This window comes from Drosophila albomicans, chromosome 3 (genome assembly GCF_009650485.2).
Source record: "Drosophila albomicans strain 15112-1751.03 chromosome 3, ASM965048v2, whole genome shotgun sequence".
NCBI classification, from domain to species: Eukaryota; Metazoa; Arthropoda; class Insecta; order Diptera; family Drosophilidae; genus Drosophila; species Drosophila albomicans.
Window position 1 is genome coordinate 6618531 of NC_047629.2, and position 19495 is coordinate 6638025.

Genomic DNA, 19495 nt, shown 5'->3' on the forward strand with positions numbered 1-19495 from the left:
GGTTTCTTTAAAAATACGCACATGTTTATTTACTTCATCACATTTAAATACCAATTAACAACACTTTAACAATTTTCTTTCATTTAGCATAAAGTTACTAAGCTACACAAATTTATTTATAAATTTTTCCTGTTCCTTGTCAAAAATAAATTTAATAATATCAGACAAGGTCACTCAATGGCGGTTCATTAACTGCTGTTGCTTCAGCTATCCATCGAACAACTATAAATAGTTAGCTGTTCTAGCTTTACGCAGTTGGACGATAATAATAATTTGGGCAGGCTTTGCATAAGTGGGAAACTTGTGCGTACGTTGGGCGCCAAATTGGCGTCTAGGCAGCATGACGTCGACCCGAAAAACATCCTTCCACGATGCACCAAATGTGTGACGTCACAACTCGCGTGTATCAATTCGACCTTCAAAACAAAAGTCGGTGACGATTGTAAGAAAAATCCGGCGTTATATTTGATTCGACTATTCTTATTGGAAATGCGTCACGTCATAGTCGATGACGTCCGATGTTTGCTCAAACTACACCTAAACTGAATTTATATTTTTGTCATGTTTGTAGACTCAAAGACGCCCGCTAGACTTCAAGAAAATGCGATGAAATGGTTGAATATAATTGAGAAGAGAGGTTTTAATATATTACGTTAAATTTATTATAAGTTCCAGATTTCTTAAATGTTTTTATAACTCAGGTTAAATATTATATTATAAATGAACAAATAAATTTTAGTTTCATTTCAACATTAAAGAACTGTGTTGAATAATAATAGATTTAATAGACTTACAAGTAATATTACAATTTTGTGATAATAATATGCACCTATTATTATAAATTTATAAATGTAATACTACTTAAAAATAAGCAAAGTTTAATGAAATGCGGTAAATATGTCTGCTTTTAGGTTAATTTTAAGAACAATGCTCGTGATATGTGAAAGTGACTTAAGTTTATGTTTTGTGATCTTTTAGCTAAGTAATGTTATGTTATTCATGTGTACTCTAAGATTTTACTAAGTTATTTAGTATAGCAGCTCTTTTATGATATGCAACTAGGCCACGTAGCGGTTAATTTGCGATGTGAACTTGAGTTAAAACCAAATTGAAAGCCCATTTGCCGACTACCCTTTCGATTAGGCCAAAGAAATGCAGTCGGAGGCGTTCACGTTAGTTCCAATTGGTGCATGCCCAGTTGCCCATTTGCCCAGTTGTATTAGCCAGCCTGAAAGGCAGCCAGCTAGGCAAGTTGGTCAGGCAAACTCTGGCCATAACTGGCAATGCAATTAGAGTCTAATAAGACGCAAAACACTAACGCCAGGCGATGCATAAAATGCAGTAGTAATAGTCCAAAAAGAGACTTCGCTGTAGAGTGTAGAGAGAAAGAAAGAGACAAGGAGGGATTCGCTGCGAAAGATGAAAAGAACATGAAAGCGCAGCGGGCCACAAAGAACGTGTAGAAACCGCATGGAACAGCAACAACATGTTGCTGCTGCAGATAGCCATCTAGTTAGCCAACAAATTGCATAGACAGTAAAGTGGAAATCTAACACACAGTCGAGAGATCGCAAGTGAAGGAGACTCAATTGTGGACTGAGAGAAAAAGCGGAGAGGGAGCAACATTGCTTTAGCTGGCGGCATGAAATGGTGAGAAATTTTCACAAATTGCGACGGGCGATTCATTTCGCAGAGAGTCCGGCTAATCCAGACGACTGGCCGGCCGCTTTGCCGAGATATGATTAGGAATTTAAATGCTTTTGAATTATTAAATTAGTAAATATGCAACGCCCGGCCAGCCAGCTAGTCAGCCAGCCAGCCATGCCGATGGGGCAGCTCCTTGTTGCAGGTGCAGCAGCTGTGCAGCCAACAAACAGCAAAAAGCAACAAAAAAAAAAGAAACCAGTTAAAAGTCCATTAAAACGCCAGAGAGTGTTGAGCCGAGCTAAAGCCCCAAGAGAAGAGCGGCCTCGTAACCGATCCATACTCTGAAGCCCGTAGTCCGTTCTCCATGATCCATTCGATTCTCTATTCTCGTCTATTCGCGTTCCCAGCTCGTTTTGTTCTTGTTCTTGGCCATGTCGGGAGTTGTTGCTTTTGTTGTAATTACACGCCCTCCCCAGTCGCTGCCACCGGCCGCTGCGTGTAATCGAATCTATCAATCTATGAGATAAATCTTATTTTCTAATCTTGTTATCGTGCCCAACCGACCGACCGATCCGATCCGCCTCCGCCCCCACCCCCCCATCCACGATCCACACAAATTGCCAGTCTCTAGTCTCCAGCCGTCAGCCTCCAGTCTTAGGCTCGTGGCAGCCTTTGTATCGCACTTGTACTTAACTTGTTCGCTTTGCTTTTCGGCCAAGACAAGGCGACAGCTCAGCTGGAGCCATAGACGGAGATGCTCCTCGCAGAGAACTGGCAATAGCCAGTCAATTTAAGCGCAATATCTTCGTTGAATAAGAGAAAAATAAAAGGAAAATCTAGTGCATAAATTGGCATAAGTGGACAGTTTAGAAATAAATAGTTAGGGATTGATATAGATATATAGATATAGATATAGATATAGATATAGATATAGATATAGATATAAATATAGATATAGATATAGATATAGATATAGATATAGATATAGATATAGATATAGATATAGATATAGATATAGATATAGATATAGATATAGATATAGATATAGATATAGATATAGATATAGATATAGATATAGATAAGATATAGATATAAAGAATATATAAGAATATACAAGAATATACAAGAAATATAGAAATATAGAAATATGGAAATATAGAAATAAAGAAATATAGAAATATAGAAATATAGAAATATGGAAATATAGAAATATAGAAATATAGAAATATAGAAATATAGAAATATAGAAATATAAAAATATAGAAAAATAGAAATATATAAATATTGAAGTATCGAAATATCGAAATATAGAAATATGGAAATATGGAAATATAGAAATATAGAAATAAAGAAATATAGAAATATAGAAATATAGAAATTTAGATATATAGAAATATAGAAATATAAAAATGTAGAAAAATAGAAATATAGAAATATTGAAGTATCGAAATATCGAAATATCGAAATATAGAAATATAGAAATATGGAAATATAGAAATATAGAAATATTGAAGTATCGAAATATCGAAATATAAAAATATAGAAATATAGTATTGTTTACAAATATTATTAATTGCAAGTAAGTCCTTACCATCAATACAATTAAAAGCTCTATTTTAACTAAATGAATTGCTAGTTCCACAATCTAAATTGTCCTGCCTTAAAGTTCGACTACTACAAACTAACTAAGCAGGTGAGCTGACGATGACAGTCCAACTAACCTGGGGACCGGGGGAAGTACTAAAAATAGACAAAACATATTTATAACCGCTTGGCCGGAAAGGATGGCGCTCGGCCTCAAGGTATGCAAGTTGTCTGATGGCCCCCAAAGCAAAAGACAAAGTGGAATCCTGGAGGGGGAGAAGACTGGAGGACAAGTAGCACTCGAGTCGAGTAAAGTGAAGAAGCGCGGCATGCAAAAAACTAAAAAACGAAAAAGCAAAAGCAATTAAGCTCGAGATTAATTTACGCGCGCTTGAAACATTTAACAAAAATATTAAGAAACACAAATAAACGGCTAGGGAAAAGATGGGCAAAAAGGAAGATGATGGTCCGGCCAGATCCCAAACTAGCGCCCTCAAAAGCCAAAACACAGTTGTTGTTTCGAACGTTTTTTAGCTGCCGTTCGAACGGTCAAGTCCAAGTTGATTGAAAAAGATGAAAAGTGCATGAAATGCCATGCACTATTGGCAGCTGGAGGAGACGGAGCAGCAGAGGAACGCAGAGGGACAGAGAGACGGACTGAAAGAGAGACTGAGGTAGGCAATATTTAAACTAAAATGAACAAAAGATGCAAAGCGAAGCCGACACAATCCCTGACTTCTCGATATACATTTGTGTGTGTATGTGTGTGTTGTGTGTACTTTGCCTGTCGATGTTGATGACGAAGATGTTGTTGTTGCTGTTGTGAGCACACTGACGCCAAGGCATGAGTATGCGAATGCAACTGCAACTGCAACTGAGGAATGGATGCCAGGTTTTTAGGAAGGCGTCGTACCGTAGCATGTTTACTTAACGAATGCGCGCCCAAGTTTTCCCTTTCCCTTTCCCTTGCCCCGTCACTCCCTTTTGCCACGCCGTTGCGTTGCAACAACTCTTTCGGAGGAGACCCATATAAAAGCCACTTGAACGTTGCCCACGGAACTGACCACTGCAGTGGCTGCTGCGCCTGCTGCCAACGTCTGAGGTCAAGTGTGGATCTTTAATTTTGTTTTATTTTCTGTTTTTGTTTCAATATGCAATCTACTAGATTGCTGTGTCCACATATTGAATTATGTGAGGAAGTTGTTCTGTTGCTGTTGCTCTTGCAGTCGCTGTCGCTGTTCGCGATGCTGATGCAGTTGCTCGCGTTGTCATTGCCTGAGGGGGTGATGCGGCTGATCCTAACCACTTATGATATTTAAGATCAATTCACATTTAGCTGAAGGACACAATGACGCTTCTTTATACAACACAACTAGTATGACGTATTTTAATCTGATTTCAAATATTTATGAACAATTATATATAATAAAAAGGAGTGTAAGTATGAATTTTATTCATGATAAAACCATTAATATTACAGATATGCTGATTTCATTTGATTAAAAAATCAAAAACATTCCAAGACATGGTAAAAATTAACAAATTGTTTCATTACTGCAAGCGACTTCAATATGCTAAACATATATATATACATATGATAAAAACACTAAAACAACAAAATGATCCACATAATCTAGTTTTAAGATATATTAATATTTTACTTCAGTATTTAAGCAAGTCGTTAAACTTACTGCCAAAAATAGAACAATGCCATAAAACTACGAAACAGTTTTGCTAAACTACATAGAGTTTGTTGCATAATAATACAGAGAATAAATTATAATTTCTGATTGATAATATTGAAGTTTTAAAGATTTTTCCACGAACTGAAGGTTGTAAACATCTTTTTGTGCGCCATCGAGCTGAGCTTTGATTTGGCCAACCTGAATGGGTTCTTGGGCGTGTTTTGGCAGAATGCGTTACTCAAACTGTAGCATAAATCAAGTGTTGGCCAAAGCGCCGCTGTCAGTCAAAGTCAGACGATGCGACACGATGGTGTGGTCAACTGGTCAGCAAAAGTCTAGAGAGGCGCATAAAAATCGCTTTCTCATAAAGTAACAAACATTCCGCGTCATGAAATATTGTGGGCTAGCAAAAGGTTCTTGGAGTAGACCTAAAAACGACACCTATCGAGACTCGTGTAAATGTTGTTAAACAATTAAAATGCCTTAAAAATATACACATGTAACATGCAAACATGTGCGAGAGTGTTCTACGTATTGAACACGAGCTTGGTCTCTAGACCTGGACAACGGCTTACCAAAAGCCAAGTTCGAGGAGGCGGGCGAGTCGAGTCCGCAGACGCAGAGGCAGAGGCAGACGCAGTCGGCAATGCCAATAAACTGTTGTTTATTTTCGTTGGCGTCGCTGCATCGCATAAATACATCCATCACTTGGCCCCTGGAAATGCTGCAGTGCGTCAACTGCAGGAACAACAGCTACAGCTACAGCTACGGCAAAAGCGTCGGCAATTTATCTTTGAAATCAGCGTCTGTCTCGTTTTTTTGTAATTAGATACGCGCTGTGGAGCTGAGCTGGGGCAACCCACACAGCCCCCAACAACAACAACAGCAACAAAACAACAAGAGGCAGGTGGAAACCTAGTCGAGCCTGGCAATCTCGTTTGTTTTGCTTCTTCTTCTTCTTCTTGTTGGTTGGTAGTGGGCGTGGCTGTCAGAGGCGCACAGAATTAAGTTATACGCAAAACGCCAAGAATGCAACAACAACAATAACAACAAGAAATGCAACAGTCGGTTGCCCACTTTCATTTGGTCGCCGACTGCGTTTGTGACTTTGCATGCGCAATCAGCACAATGCGCTTGTTGATGCCACACCCCACACCCAGCACCTCGCACCCCTCACCACACCATTCCCATTTCCCAAAGTATCCCACTCGCTCCCCTTTAGTCCACTCCATGAACTGCCCTCGTTGGAGTCGTCCGTCTGCTGAGGTGCTAAAATGCAAATGCAAATAGTTGAACCCAGCAATGGGCACAACTGCAACAGTAACAACCACAGCAACAGTATCAGCAACAGCAACAGAAACTACAACTGCAACATGTGGCAAGAGCTGCTGCACTTGCTATTAGCTGGTCAAATCGTTTGACTTTGCTAAGAATCTCATTAGACAGGGAATAAAAAAAGGCAGGACCAAAAACATGAATATTTCAATTGCCAAAAACTTTATAAAAAATTAAATTTAAGTATAAATAAAGAAATATATATAATACATAACTCTGATATTATTAGAAAACAGTACTATATGCAAAATAAATATTATTACTATTTTTACAGCACTTTAAAATCTTAACTAACTTTTTCTGTTTAATTTACAGTTGCAAATCCCAAGAAAGTGACGTCTGTGTAATGCATCAAATTATTAAAGATTTGAAAACAATTGAGATCACCATTTGTAAATCTTGAGATCATTCTCGGTCGAAAGTAAAATCTTGGACCCCTCAAAGTGCATTCCAGATAGTTCAAGACAACAGCGAACACATCAACAACAACGTAATGGAAATGCAAAAAACACAAAAAAAATGTTGAAAAATAGACAAGGTGTAATGCAAATGAGGAGACTAGACAAAATATTTGATCAATTACCAATCGGAAAATATTGACAAGCTAAACGCTATGGAACTCTGCAGCAGTAGACAGATGCTAAAAATGACAGGCAACTATGGAAATACAACAAAAGCCAAATTAAGTGTTAGAAAACAAAAGAAGAAAAATAGCTGAAATGATTTTTTAGCTAGAAAGACGCAACAGTAGTTGACCAACCAGGGCTGACTCTACAGTTATCGGTGTTATCGTGGAGTTATCGGAGAGTGCGAGAGAAAGAGACGGCGGCCATGAACACTGACTGTCAATTGAACATGTAATGAAAAGAGGGGCTTGAGGGAGAGGGATGTGTTGGCTCTGTAATGTCATCTGAAGGCCTCGTGCTTCGTTGGAGTCTCTCTCTAGCGGTCCATCTGCCAACTCGTCTCCGTCTCTGTCTCCGCTTCCGTCTCCATCTCTGCCTCAAAGTGACTGTCATGCGGCGCGTTGTTTACGCGGCATAATGAGTTATTAGAAAACGTTTAATAATTTGCATAAATCAACAGTCAATGCGATAAACTTGTACACAACGTATGAAAATGAACAACGAGCAGATGAAATAAATACTATGCGCGGAATTTGACTGGAAATTGGCTGAGCATTTGGAATTTTCGATGTTCAGTACTTTGCTTTGGTGTGGATAATTCACCACAGAAATGAATCTGCTGCGCTGCTCTATGACATTTTTTGCTACGGCCAATTGCAAAAATAAACTAATAAATGAATAGGCGAATTTTATTTTTGGCAGACGCTTTGGGAATTTCGTGTGCAAATAAAGATGATGAAGAAATAATATTTTGAAGTCATGCACAGTTTTTGAACGCGAGTAATTTTAAAAAAAAAACAATCAAAACAAAAAGAAATTCACACAACAAAAACATATTTCTATTGATGGATGTGGAATTTGGACTTCAAGCGTTGAGGATTTTTTATTTTTCTGCATGACTACTAAGTATTTTTAGTAATACTTATGGCATTTCTAATGTTAATGCTGCAAGACCTAATTAGAGAAATAGTTCTAAAATAATTATAATAATAACTCTTTCAACGAATACGAACGCATGCGGATAAGTAAGTCGAAGTCAAGTATCTTTGAAGTAAATTATAATTTTGCTGGATTCATTTGCATATCTGAGGTTGAGTTTAATGAAGTTTGGTCACACTGTTTTTGTTGTTGTTTTGTTCAGCAACTTTGGTAAGTTCGTCGTGAACAATTGGGAAAAAACCTAAATTGATCTTAAAGATTGAATTTGAATTAGAATGGATTAACGTATTCAACTATAATATGTTAATATATATTACAAGATATGTCTTTCGAAATCGTTAGCAATTAAGTAATAATTCACTAAGTATATTTAATAATAATAAATTAATATATAAGGAATTTCTGGAATGTCATCGCATCGCATCACTCTCTCTCTCCCTCTCTCTTTTCACATATCTATCTCTCTCTCGCGATTTTTCATCGCGTATTCATCTCATAGGCAATGGGATTTTAACAAGGTGCGATAAACAACGAATTAATGGCCTGGCACGACGACAGCATCGCAGCTGCAATAACCGCTGCCTGTGTGAGCTGTGTGGATGAATATCTTCAAGATACTCTGATGCTGTGGCCCATAGAGCACCAGTGGGCGCCGCTTGTTCAGTTGTTGTGTGTGTGTGTGTGGAGCCAAAGGGCTTAGCATCGAAGCTGGGTTCCGAACAATTCATAATTGTCATTTATTTATTGCGCAGATATTGCGTGGTTCATTTTACGGGCGCTTATTAAAATGAATTTTTCAACACACAAGCGGCAGCTGTATCGCTGATCTTTAGAACCAGCTCTGGCCAATCAGATAGGCTATTTGATCGAAAGCTTCGATATGTGAGCTCTTCTGCATCTCTCTTCTCTTTCCCTTCCTCTCTCTCCTCACTTCGATTTTTATTACAAGGCAGCGCCACCCGCTGCGCATGCGTGTAACTTTTTTTTACGATGCGACTCTGAAGCATGCCGCAGGCTCTTGTCCTTCGGCGGGTTCGTTTCTTTTGTATTGTTTTGTTTTTCTGTGGCGCGGGTGGTGCTTGCCTGCAGCTGTTGTTGTAGTTGCTGTGGTTCGCAATTTGTTAGTTCGTGTTCACACCATTAAGAGAGAGAGAGAGAGAGAGAGGGCGCGACTTTTGTTTTGTGGTGTTCAAATTAATTGGATGTGTTCCTAAGGATCTCTATGATTAATGAATCGCAACTATCGCAGCCTTAATGCTGTCAATATATCAAAACACCTCAATAACTGATTACAGTTGCAGTTGCAGCGCCACAACCTTGCGTGTGTTTATGCGTGTGCGTGCATCGCGTGAGTAATCGACATTCAAGCTGCCGCTGCTGTTGCTTTTGCTGTTGCTGTTGCGGTTGCTGCTGATGATGATGATCCCGTCCTGTCCAATGCCAATGCCAACTGCATGTGCTGGCAAATGTTATTCAATAAGCTGCAACATGTTGCTCGCTCAGTCCATGCAACAGACACTCTCAAACTCAAACTCAAACCTGTTGTTGCACGCAACCTTGCAATACGCAGCACTTATCGCATGCGAGAGCGCAACTCGAGACATTAGCTTTCTGTGTTCAAGGGGTAAGCAACAACCCTCAGTCGCGGTCGAAGAAAGAGACGACTGCCGAGTAAAAGACAGAAAGAGAGAAGAAGCAGCAGTCATACAGCTAGGGTGACCAACTTCTCCTTTAATATTGTAACGGATAAAAGCTTTTTAATGGAACAGTACTAACCTACTGTAACAACTAAATTTTACGTTTGAAATTGCGAAATTAGTGTGTACTTTAGTTGTATATTTTTATCTTAAAAATTAAAAAATAAATTCTTATTAAGCTTATTGAGAGCATTCAAAAATACGTAATTGGTTTATATTTGTAGTATATATATATTTCCAATTTATTATTAATTATTTTCAATCAATTATATTCATTATAATCATGAAGAGTGGAATTTGAAAATGGAAATTTAGCTAACATTGGTTTTATATTATATTTAAAAGTTTTGTATACAAATATTTATATAATTTTATATATGAAATTAAGGAGTAAGGAGTAAGTTTCTAATTAGATTTTTTCGCAATTATTTGAAAATTATTATATTCTATCATAAGTCAACTTAATAAACTTTTAGTGTAGCCTGGTCATCTCACTCTTTTGACTTGTGAATGGTCACCCCAGGGGCACTGCAATATGGACTATAAAAAGCAACCCCCATCAATTGTTGCTCTCATCCCTCTTTTTTCTTCGCTCTGGCATTAAGAGAGTTTCAATTTATCGCATGCAATTTCGCATACCGTTATGCGGGCATACTAACTCTCTCCCGCTCTTGTTTGCTCTCTCTCTCTCTCTCACTGTCTTGCTCTCTGGAAAGTGTCGGGCAACTTTCGCAAACTGCTAAAGAGACCTAATTTCGCTCTTCGAAGTTCGAACTACATAATTGCGCTCTTACACTCTCTTGCCTCATGCTGTCGCTGTCGCTGTCGCTCTCTCTGTGTGCGTGTGTGTGTGTGTGTGGCGCTACATCTGGTTGCAACTTCGCTCAGTTGATAGCGGCAAAATGTGAAGCTTTCTCAACTTGAGCTCCTGGCACAAGTTCGGTTGCAATCAACTCTGCTCTTGTTGTCTTCGTCTTCGTCGTCGTTGTCGTTGTCGTTGCTGCTCTTGTTGATGTTGTTGTGGTTGTTATTAGCCTCAAGTGGCGTGCTCACACACACACACACACACAGAGAGACATATTTACAAGCAGAGCAACAGCAGGCAGCAAAGCAGCAACGTCGTTGCTCCAGTAGACGCCCCACAACCCCCACACCAACCCGCAATATTCACTCACGCGACGCAGCTGACGCTGGCCGGTCTCTCGTCCCATCCCGTCTCGCGTTCCCCTTTCCTCTCGCCTCCTTCTTGCCTCACTCCGCCCCCCAGCTGAGTGTAGTGTGTGCTGTGCGCCTCTGTCGCTGTTCCAATAAGAAACCATCGTCATTGCCCGGCTCTGCCTTGGTCGGCCAGTTTCGCATCGCATTTAGTTGGGTTCACAACAAAAACCGCAGCCGCGAGACAAACTCGACTGTCGTCGAGAGTCGGGAATCGAGAATCGAATTGCGAATACAACTCACCTCTGCTTCTCGTTCCTCGCGTCGCGTCGCGTCGCTTCAACGTCTCTAACAAATTTATATCGTGCCCGAGTTTAATCAATTAACATCCATACGATTATAATAAGAGTTTAATTCGATTAACAGCTCATCAAGGCGAAAATGCAAATGCAAATATCGTTAACAATAAAACAATAACTATAATTTATTGGTGTATGTATTGTCAAGTGTATTTCATGTGTTCTGCCTGTGAGTGTGTGTGTATGGACTCAACACCTGACTGACCAGACATTTACTACTTAGTTATAAACTGTTGGGATTTGCATTCTTTCCAACACCAAACTACACCCCTCGTTGTGCAATGTGGAAGAAAAACGTTTCAACTTTAAAACACTTGAGCCTTTTAAGCCGTTTAGCGAGACACAAAGTCCCCTCTCAAAGGACTAGACGAAGTTTAACCCTTTTTTGAGGCTTTTCTGTGATTTAGCCGCAAGACAATGGCAAAACTTCTAAGAGCTACAGTGTAAACTAACTAGAATGAATAGCAAATGAATATATATTTTATCTGAAACTGAATTAAAAGAATAGGAAACTTGCTTTTACTATTCTTGACTTTCAAAACTATTTATTCAATTTATTTCATTCCCAATTCTTCCAATTTTTACTTACACATGTGTTTTTCAAATTCTAAGCTGTTAATGGGGAAGCTTTCTAGCATAAGCTATGATCATTTAAGCCACAGCCCATCAGCTAGCTAGCAGCTTTTAAACTAAACAAAAGCTTAATCAAAGCTTTAAAGCTCTCCCGCATTGTTGCTCTTCTGCAGGACACACGTGCTTGTGGCTAAGCAAAGAACTCTTTACGACGCGCAGCAGCAGCAGCACCTCTGGCACTATGGCTCTCTTTATGCACGTGCTCTCTCTGTAATCTGAGCTCTCTCTCTCTCTCTATGTCTCTCTGTCGGGCAACTTGCTCTCAAGCGCAACGCAGTGTACAATTTTGACACTTGTGACATTTTTGACACACAAATCAATTGTTACGTGAATTTTCAACGCGTCGTGCAGCAGCAGTAACAGCAACAGCAGCAGCAGCAGCAGCAACCACAGCAGCAGCAGCGACGGGTAAACGCTGACTAAAAGTTCCTCAAAATTGTTACTTTTTTGTCAATTAATAAATTTGATGAAATTAAAAAAAAAAACAAAACTGAGGCAATTGCCAAAGTGTCCGCAATGCTCGCATTTCGTGTCGGTTTTTTTTTCGGCCAAAAATCGAATTCGTTGCCTACTTTCGTGCGCTGCGCGTGTGACATAATTTCGTTTAGTGTATTTCTATTTCGCCTTCAACACGAAGTTGCCAATTGCTTATAACAATTGTTTATAACAAATGAGTTCGGGAGTTTTCTTTAGCGCGACAAGTCATGGGACAAACCATCGTTGGCCTCAGTCTCTTCCTGTGTCACTTTTCTGTCGTTTGCTGTGGCTGTTTGCTCATTGCACACCAACACACTAACACCAACAAACAGACACACACAGCCACACATACATGTTCATTTCAACGCTTGGTGCAAATCGATTTCTGTTTCCGGCATTTTTCACGTGGTTGCTGTTGAGGGGGCCACATTTGGCCATCCGTTTTGGGCCGTCCGTCTGTTTAGTTTTTCCCGCACCCCATCCACACTATTTCGCCCCGCCCCGCCCGCTCCCCGCCCACGTCTGTGTCTCCTTAACCTCCTCTTTCGCTTTTCGTTCGTGCACTTTTGGCATTTGTTGCTAGTGTTGTTGCCTTAGCCTAACGATTTTTCACCACAACAACAACAACAACAAAAACATCAACATCATGTGAGGGAAAGACATTAAGAAAAACCCGTAGAATTGTTGAGAACTTGTTTTCAGCAAAATGGCTGAAAGTAACAGTTAGCGAACAGCTTAACAGTTTATCGAAAATCACAGTTTGATTTTCGGCCTTTTGGCCTCACAGTGTTTGCTTTGATTTCTTTGGTATCAATTCAGTCAGTGCCCGACTGCGGTCGCTTGTGCCACGTGTCGAATGCGTAATATTCACAGCGAATACATTCTAACCCAAATTCATTCAATTCCAGTTGCAACAATTGAAGCCTTTTACTTTTTAACAATTATTAAAGACTGTGCTAACAATATCAAGAATGAATTAAACGCCGAAGACCCAAAATTCCATTCGATCAATAAATTAATTAAATATGTACTTGCAATAAATTTACAAATAATTAAATATATAGAAAAAGTGCTTGCCTAATGCAATAATAATAAATGAAGTGCTTATATTAAAGGTGTTCAAAATTCTAAAATAAAGCATCAAGTTCATTACAAAGCAATATTGCTTACGACATTTTTATAACTCATACAGTTAAATTCAATTCGAAGCAATCATATCGAAAACAGAATTTGCATCAATTGTGATTATAAAAGGAAATAATAGTGAAAACTAACAGCATCGCATCGAGGAACCAATCCCATTAATTAATTAACGTAACTCTCTTACGATTATCAAATGGTCGCTTGGATTGAATATTACAAAAAAGCGTAGCCGAAATACGAATGCAAATTAGATGCAAAATAAATGGGTAAAATGAGGTCAAGTAAATACGATGTAAGTATTCAAGAATTCTATTCGCATACGTAATATTAATTATTCGTAATATTTATGGATAAGCCAAAACATGTTTGCTACATAAATTTAAATATTCTAATTTATTCTCTGAATCATCTATTGGCATTAATGCTTGAAATATTTATATTTATTGTTGAATGACAGCAATTAAGAGACTCATAAATTCTGCTCATAAATGTTCTAAAATTCGTTTAACAAACATGACATTATTCATTTTGCAATTCAAAAAGATGTGAGACTAAGACTCTTAAGTATTTAAATGTTGTAGAGAAATATTTTTGGGTTTTTTAAAGTTAATGTAAAACTATAATTAATTGTGAAATTAACAAGTGAACTAATTTGAAACAAACTAGAAGTTAAATATAATATTAATCATCGAATTTAAAATATAAATCATAAAGTATATATAATACAAAAATGAGATTTAAAAAATCTTAAATATATGACGTTTAAAATGTATTTCAATTATATTTTGAACGCTTGTGTTATACAGAGCTAAATTTTGAATAGAAGTGGAATGTTCATTTAGTAAACAAAGTAATGGAATTTCATAAAAGCATTTACTAAATGCAGAAATCAATTACAACACTGTTGAATTATTGTATGTTACTTTGTTTTTTTTGTGCTACTCATTTTAAAATAAGTTGCAGTTATAAAAAAAAAGCGAATCGAATACTCGTATCATGAAATAATAAACTTAAGCTGCAGGATGAATACACAAAGTATTTACAAAATTCAGAAATAGAAATTGAAACATTGTTGTATATATTTTACTTTTAAGAGTTGGTGCAATACTGGACTAAACTGTGTAGAGATATTGGAGGCTTATATATTATTGAAAAAAACATATCGAATATCAAGAAATAATGAACTTAAACCACAGATTGTTTACAGGTAGCATTTATAAAACGTTTGACAAAAATAGAGTTATCACTCTCTCACGTCGCTCTCCAAATAATCTTAAATCATTTTATTCTCTTAACTACTCGTATTAGCAAATACTTTCTTCAATCTCTAGTCAAAGAAATCAGTTCCAATTTAGCAATAATATACATATTTGTAATATAACAAAATGAAACTTTCCCTCTTGCATGTTGCAGATACATTTTCACAATTTGAAACTCAATCACAGTTTATGGCCTGGAGTCTTAACGTTCTACTTTAAATTGGCAATCAATTTATGCCTTTCAAGTTGTTGACCAATCTCTCTCTTTGTTCACTTGAAGGTTACACAACGTGTCTAGGGGGCATGTGCCAGGCAGCGAGAGGAACACGCTGACAGTGCGAATGCGGAAGAGAGTGAGGGAGAGCGGGGAAGGAAGGAGTCAAATTTACATAATCACTTAAATCATGGCCCACATTTTAAGTGATTATCTGAGGCAAAAATGCAAAAGAGCCGTCAAGTGCACATAAATTAAAACAAAGATCGAGAAGTCGAGGCACCAATAACATGGTTTGCCCTTAATCTTGAATTACAAATCGAGTGCAATTATCTGGCAACTGCAATGAGTTTCCTTCCTTGCTCCTTCCCCTTCTCCTTACCCTGGTCTTTGCCTCCGCTTCCTATGCTTGCCTCTTGTGCAATTCGCAATTTGTTTTCACACTTTACGATTTGCATTGGGCACCGACGCGTCGCCACAGAGCAATCAATGTTTTTCGATAAGCGCCGAAAGCCGAGCACAACATGCACAGCTCAGGTCTAGGCACAGTTCAGAACCTGTGGACCAGGGCAGTTGCTTTGCTGTGCTTTGCGTGTTGCAAGTCGTTTATCTGGCCATGGACGAGGCTTTTGCTTGGTCCCGGATTGGCGCTACTGTGCGCCTTTAAATTTTGCATTTAATTGATTTGTCAACACAAATGTCTGTCGCAGTTTCCTGGCTCTAAGCCGCTTACACCGAACTCGGACTCCGAACTCTCGATCCTCAGCGTGTAGTCTCCAGCCTCCAGCCTCCAAGCGGCTTAAGTTTTAGGCCTACTTTGGCTAAATACACGAGTTATGCTGCATAAATTGCGGACTTTAGTTGGAAAACGAAAGTCGAGGGAAAGCAAACGGGGGGAAGGCCTGGTAGGAAGTCTCTTCCTTTGGAGCTGGAGCCACATCAAAGGCAAAAACTGACAACTGCGAGTGCCACAATCATCAATCACAGCGCCGCGTTGAAGTGGCAAAACCATTTGAAAAGGCTCCGCGCTTCTTCTGTGGCAGCCACAAAGAAGTTGCAAGCTCATTCGAACGCCAGGCTCCATGCATTCCTTGTGCCGTGGGCGAATCGTGTCCAAGCTCAAGTCCAGACTTAAATCCAGCTCACCAGCTCACAGCTATCCATCTCAGATGTGTCCACTGCGTGTGGGCGCCTCCATGGAATACGTGCATTGCTTTCCAGAATTGTCTTGAACAACGTAATGTGCTCCAGCGAGAACAGTGTGCACAGTGGTTCAAAGTTTTATAAAAATGTGAAACTTTACTGCTTCTAGATGAAAATGATTTCTTGTATTTTTTAAAAAAGTTTCAATGCATGTCATGGATCTAATACAAAATAAGTGCAAAAAGTAAAACAAAAATATGTAGTGAAAAATATTCAATATTTTTTATTAATATTTCATATTTCACTAAATTTATAATCTCAACTAAAATAAAATTAGCTAATTGTCAGGAATTAAAGCATTGAAATTTTCAAACGGAAGTAAACGAACACCTAATACGAAATTTAGTAAAGGTTTTTTAAAGAAATCGTACTATACACTAAGGGGTAAATGTACGATATGAATGTTTTCACTATTTAATTAAATCATGGTAAAAGAGCAAGTGCACAAATATTAAAACAAAGATCGAGAAGTCGAAAGTATTAAAAAACGTATTGAAAACTTCGTTCGAGAAATTTAAATTTATATTCCCGATACTCGATAATGGTTTATTTAGTACTATATTAACTACAGTTTAATTTTTTGGGTACGATCATATAAAAATGGTAGAAGTTATTTAAGAAATTCTTTTGTATGGGGAAAAACGCCTATTTTCTGTTCGTCTTAGTTGCTTTGGCTGACAATGGTATTTTTAATGTAGTATTATATAAATATACCAAATATAACCTTGGTATAGTTCAGTATTTTTAGTATAATATATTAAAAAATGGGGTGGACTGTAGCTTTGTTACTTGTTTTATTTTTGTATTGCTCTTAAATTAATGGTGAGGTATATTTATACCCCGCTAGGAATAATTGTAAAATGGTATATACATACATATATACCATTTTGTAAAGTATCTTTTGGAGCTAACTAAATCTCTTGGGACAATTAATTTAACTCTATATTAATAATTAAATCTCTCTCATATTTATTATTCCGTGTAATTTAAAGTTTTGCCCCACTGTGTCAAGCCGATGTTTGACAGTTTATTCACAGCGACATTTAGCTTCTTGGATTTGGTTTTTAGGTAGCTCCGGGTCCCGCCTGGAATTGGAATTGGAATTATGTTGTCTCGTGTCTGTCGCGTCTCAGTCTTGTCTCAGTAGCTTTGTCTTTGCGAACACGGGCTGCCGCGCACGTGGGCTTGGTGTGTTGGTGACTTGGTGACTTGGTGGCTTTGCGACTTGGTAGCTTGGTAACTTGGTGGCTCATTGGTGCCTGGTGGTTCTCTGGTCGTGTGGGTCTGGCTTTATTAATTGTGTGCGAATGTTTGCACAATTTGTCAATATTATCGCGCAAACATGAACATTTGTAAGCCCATGTCCCCAGCCCAAGGCCCAAATGCGAACCGGCAGCAGCTGAAAGCCCGTTGCCAGCCGAGGCACATTTACATCCATAGCAAGCACATTCGAAACTGTTTGGCTAAGTGATTTGTGATTTATGAGTTCACTCGAATTTGCATGCACATTTTAATGCGACGTGGCACACGGTATTGGGATTGGAAAAATGGGAATTGGAATGGGACTCGATTTTGGGTGCCACACTTGGCCACACTCAGTTTTTGCCGCAGGTTTGTCTATTTGCTAATTTTTTTTTTTTTGGCTTCGCACGTCTGCAATGCCTTATGACTTTATAATGCCCATTTAATTGGGTCAATCGGCGTGAGCGAAGGTGATGGCTGGGAACGAAAGCAACGCCGCCGCCGTTTTTCAAATGTTTGATAAACGCGTTGTGGCATACATATTAATGTCGTGTTGGACTCGCAGTCAATTGGGTGTTATGAATTGTCTTTGTTGAGTTTTGAGTTACAGTCATCAGCCATCAGTGGCAACAGAACAGCCAACAGAAACAGCAGCTGCTGCCTGCTGAATAATGACAACCGACATGCAGTGACAAAGTGAAAGATGAGCTCAGGCTTCTATTAGAGTAATTTCCAGCTCTGGATAATTAATGAGTCAATCTTTATTTCGAGTATTGAACTGCAAATATGCGTAAATGAAGATACCACCATTTTTTTTATAGTTTTTTTTATTACTGGTCGTTGAAGTAAAAAATATTTCAACAACTTAATTTTGATATGCAATAATTTCGTTTAACGGCTGCTTTCGGGTTTTAATTGAATGGTTTAGAAAAGTTGGTATTTTTTGTGCGACTTGATACATTTTGAATGTACATATACATATGTATACCTAATATTATATTCCAGATTTTGTTGAAAATTAATTTGGTATATTTTGTACTTTGTGGTATTTTTGGAATGTAGTAGCAAATCCATGCACCAAATATAGAGTTGTGAATATTGTAGAATTTTGTGAATATTAATTTGGTATATTTTCACACATATGGTATATTTTCCTTACTACAAATTTAGCTGGCTATTTGCAGTTTCAGTTGACACATTTAAGTGAGATATTGATATATGTTACTTGTGAAAGTTTGCTTAGATTTAAGTAAATTTGCAAATAGTTTGGCCACTTCATCTTTTGCCACAGATAAGTTTAAGTGTGTTCATTTTTACGTTTTCCGCTGCTTAACAGTGATTTGCGTAAAGCTCAACTGCATTTGATACGCCATAAATAGATGCACTGAAGTTAAGCAAACATAAAAGCAAAAACCTCTAACCCGAACGAGCTGACATCGTAACTTGAAGTGCTTGCTTGAAGTCCAAAGTCGAACTACCGCCTGACATTAACCAATAGACAACTCCATCAGCGAAACCACAAGACAATAACTGCAAAACAAGCCGAACAACAACAATAACTTGACTTGAGTTGACTTGGCGATGATCGACCGAGTTAATAGAAAGCGAAAACCCGACAATTTTCACAACTTTGTTGGCTGCTAAGCCGCGAAAGTAAATAATCCAATTATCGCACACATGCGCGCCCATAGCATAAATAAAATCATATGATAAGACAACAGCTCCCAGTGCACTGCAGAGTCGCCCAGTCCAGTCCACTCGGTAGTCCAATCGTCCAGCTATATATGCAGTTGCCCAGTTGTTCAGCTGCTCGGCAAATTGCATAAACATGTTCGTTCCATGGAGGCGAGTAAATGGGGGATTCGAACCACTGAGGAAGTAAGTCAGCCTGACTGGGCGCAGAGGAGGGAGAGACTTGAAGGCATTTGAAATATGCTGCATTAATATGCCGATAAATTTTTTGTTGTGCGAGCGACTCCAGCCAACAACTCAATTAGATGACAGGCCGCAGTGGAGTTTGAAATTAAATGCTATAAAATATTTTCATGCCACAGTCGCGCAACTTTGTTGCGTCTCGCGCCGCTGCTGATTGTGCGTCTTGTCATGTCTCCTCTTCTTTTTTTTTTTTTTTTTTTTTTTGTTTTGTGCTGTGAGCAACACTCGTATTGTGTCAATGTCAGCCACCGCAAAAGCAACAGTCACAGCAACAGCTACAGCAACAGCCACTGCGTGCTTGTCAGCAATTTGACAGACATTCATCAACGAATGGCAAATGCTTCTTGCGATCTGAGATCTGC

General features: G+C 38.5%; 1 protein-coding gene across 2 annotated transcripts in view; it reads left to right on the forward strand.

The window, feature by feature from the left end:
- The first annotated feature begins 10876 nt into the window (after positions 1–10876).
- Positions 10877–19495, forward strand: part of LOC117567963 (serine-rich adhesin for platelets) — an 80071-nt gene continuing 71452 nt past the window's right edge. Inside the window, exons 1-2 of one of the 2 annotated variants that reach the window (XM_034248271.2) lie at positions 10877–11160; positions 13046–13572. In XM_034248271.2, the coding sequence (XP_034104162.1) occupies positions 13571–13572 (2 nt within the window). In that variant the 5' untranslated portion in view covers positions 10877–11160; positions 13046–13570. Of the gene's footprint in view, positions 11161–11972; positions 12069–13045; positions 13573–19495 lie in introns of those variants that run through there. The other variant, XM_034248269.2, reaches the window with a different exon arrangement.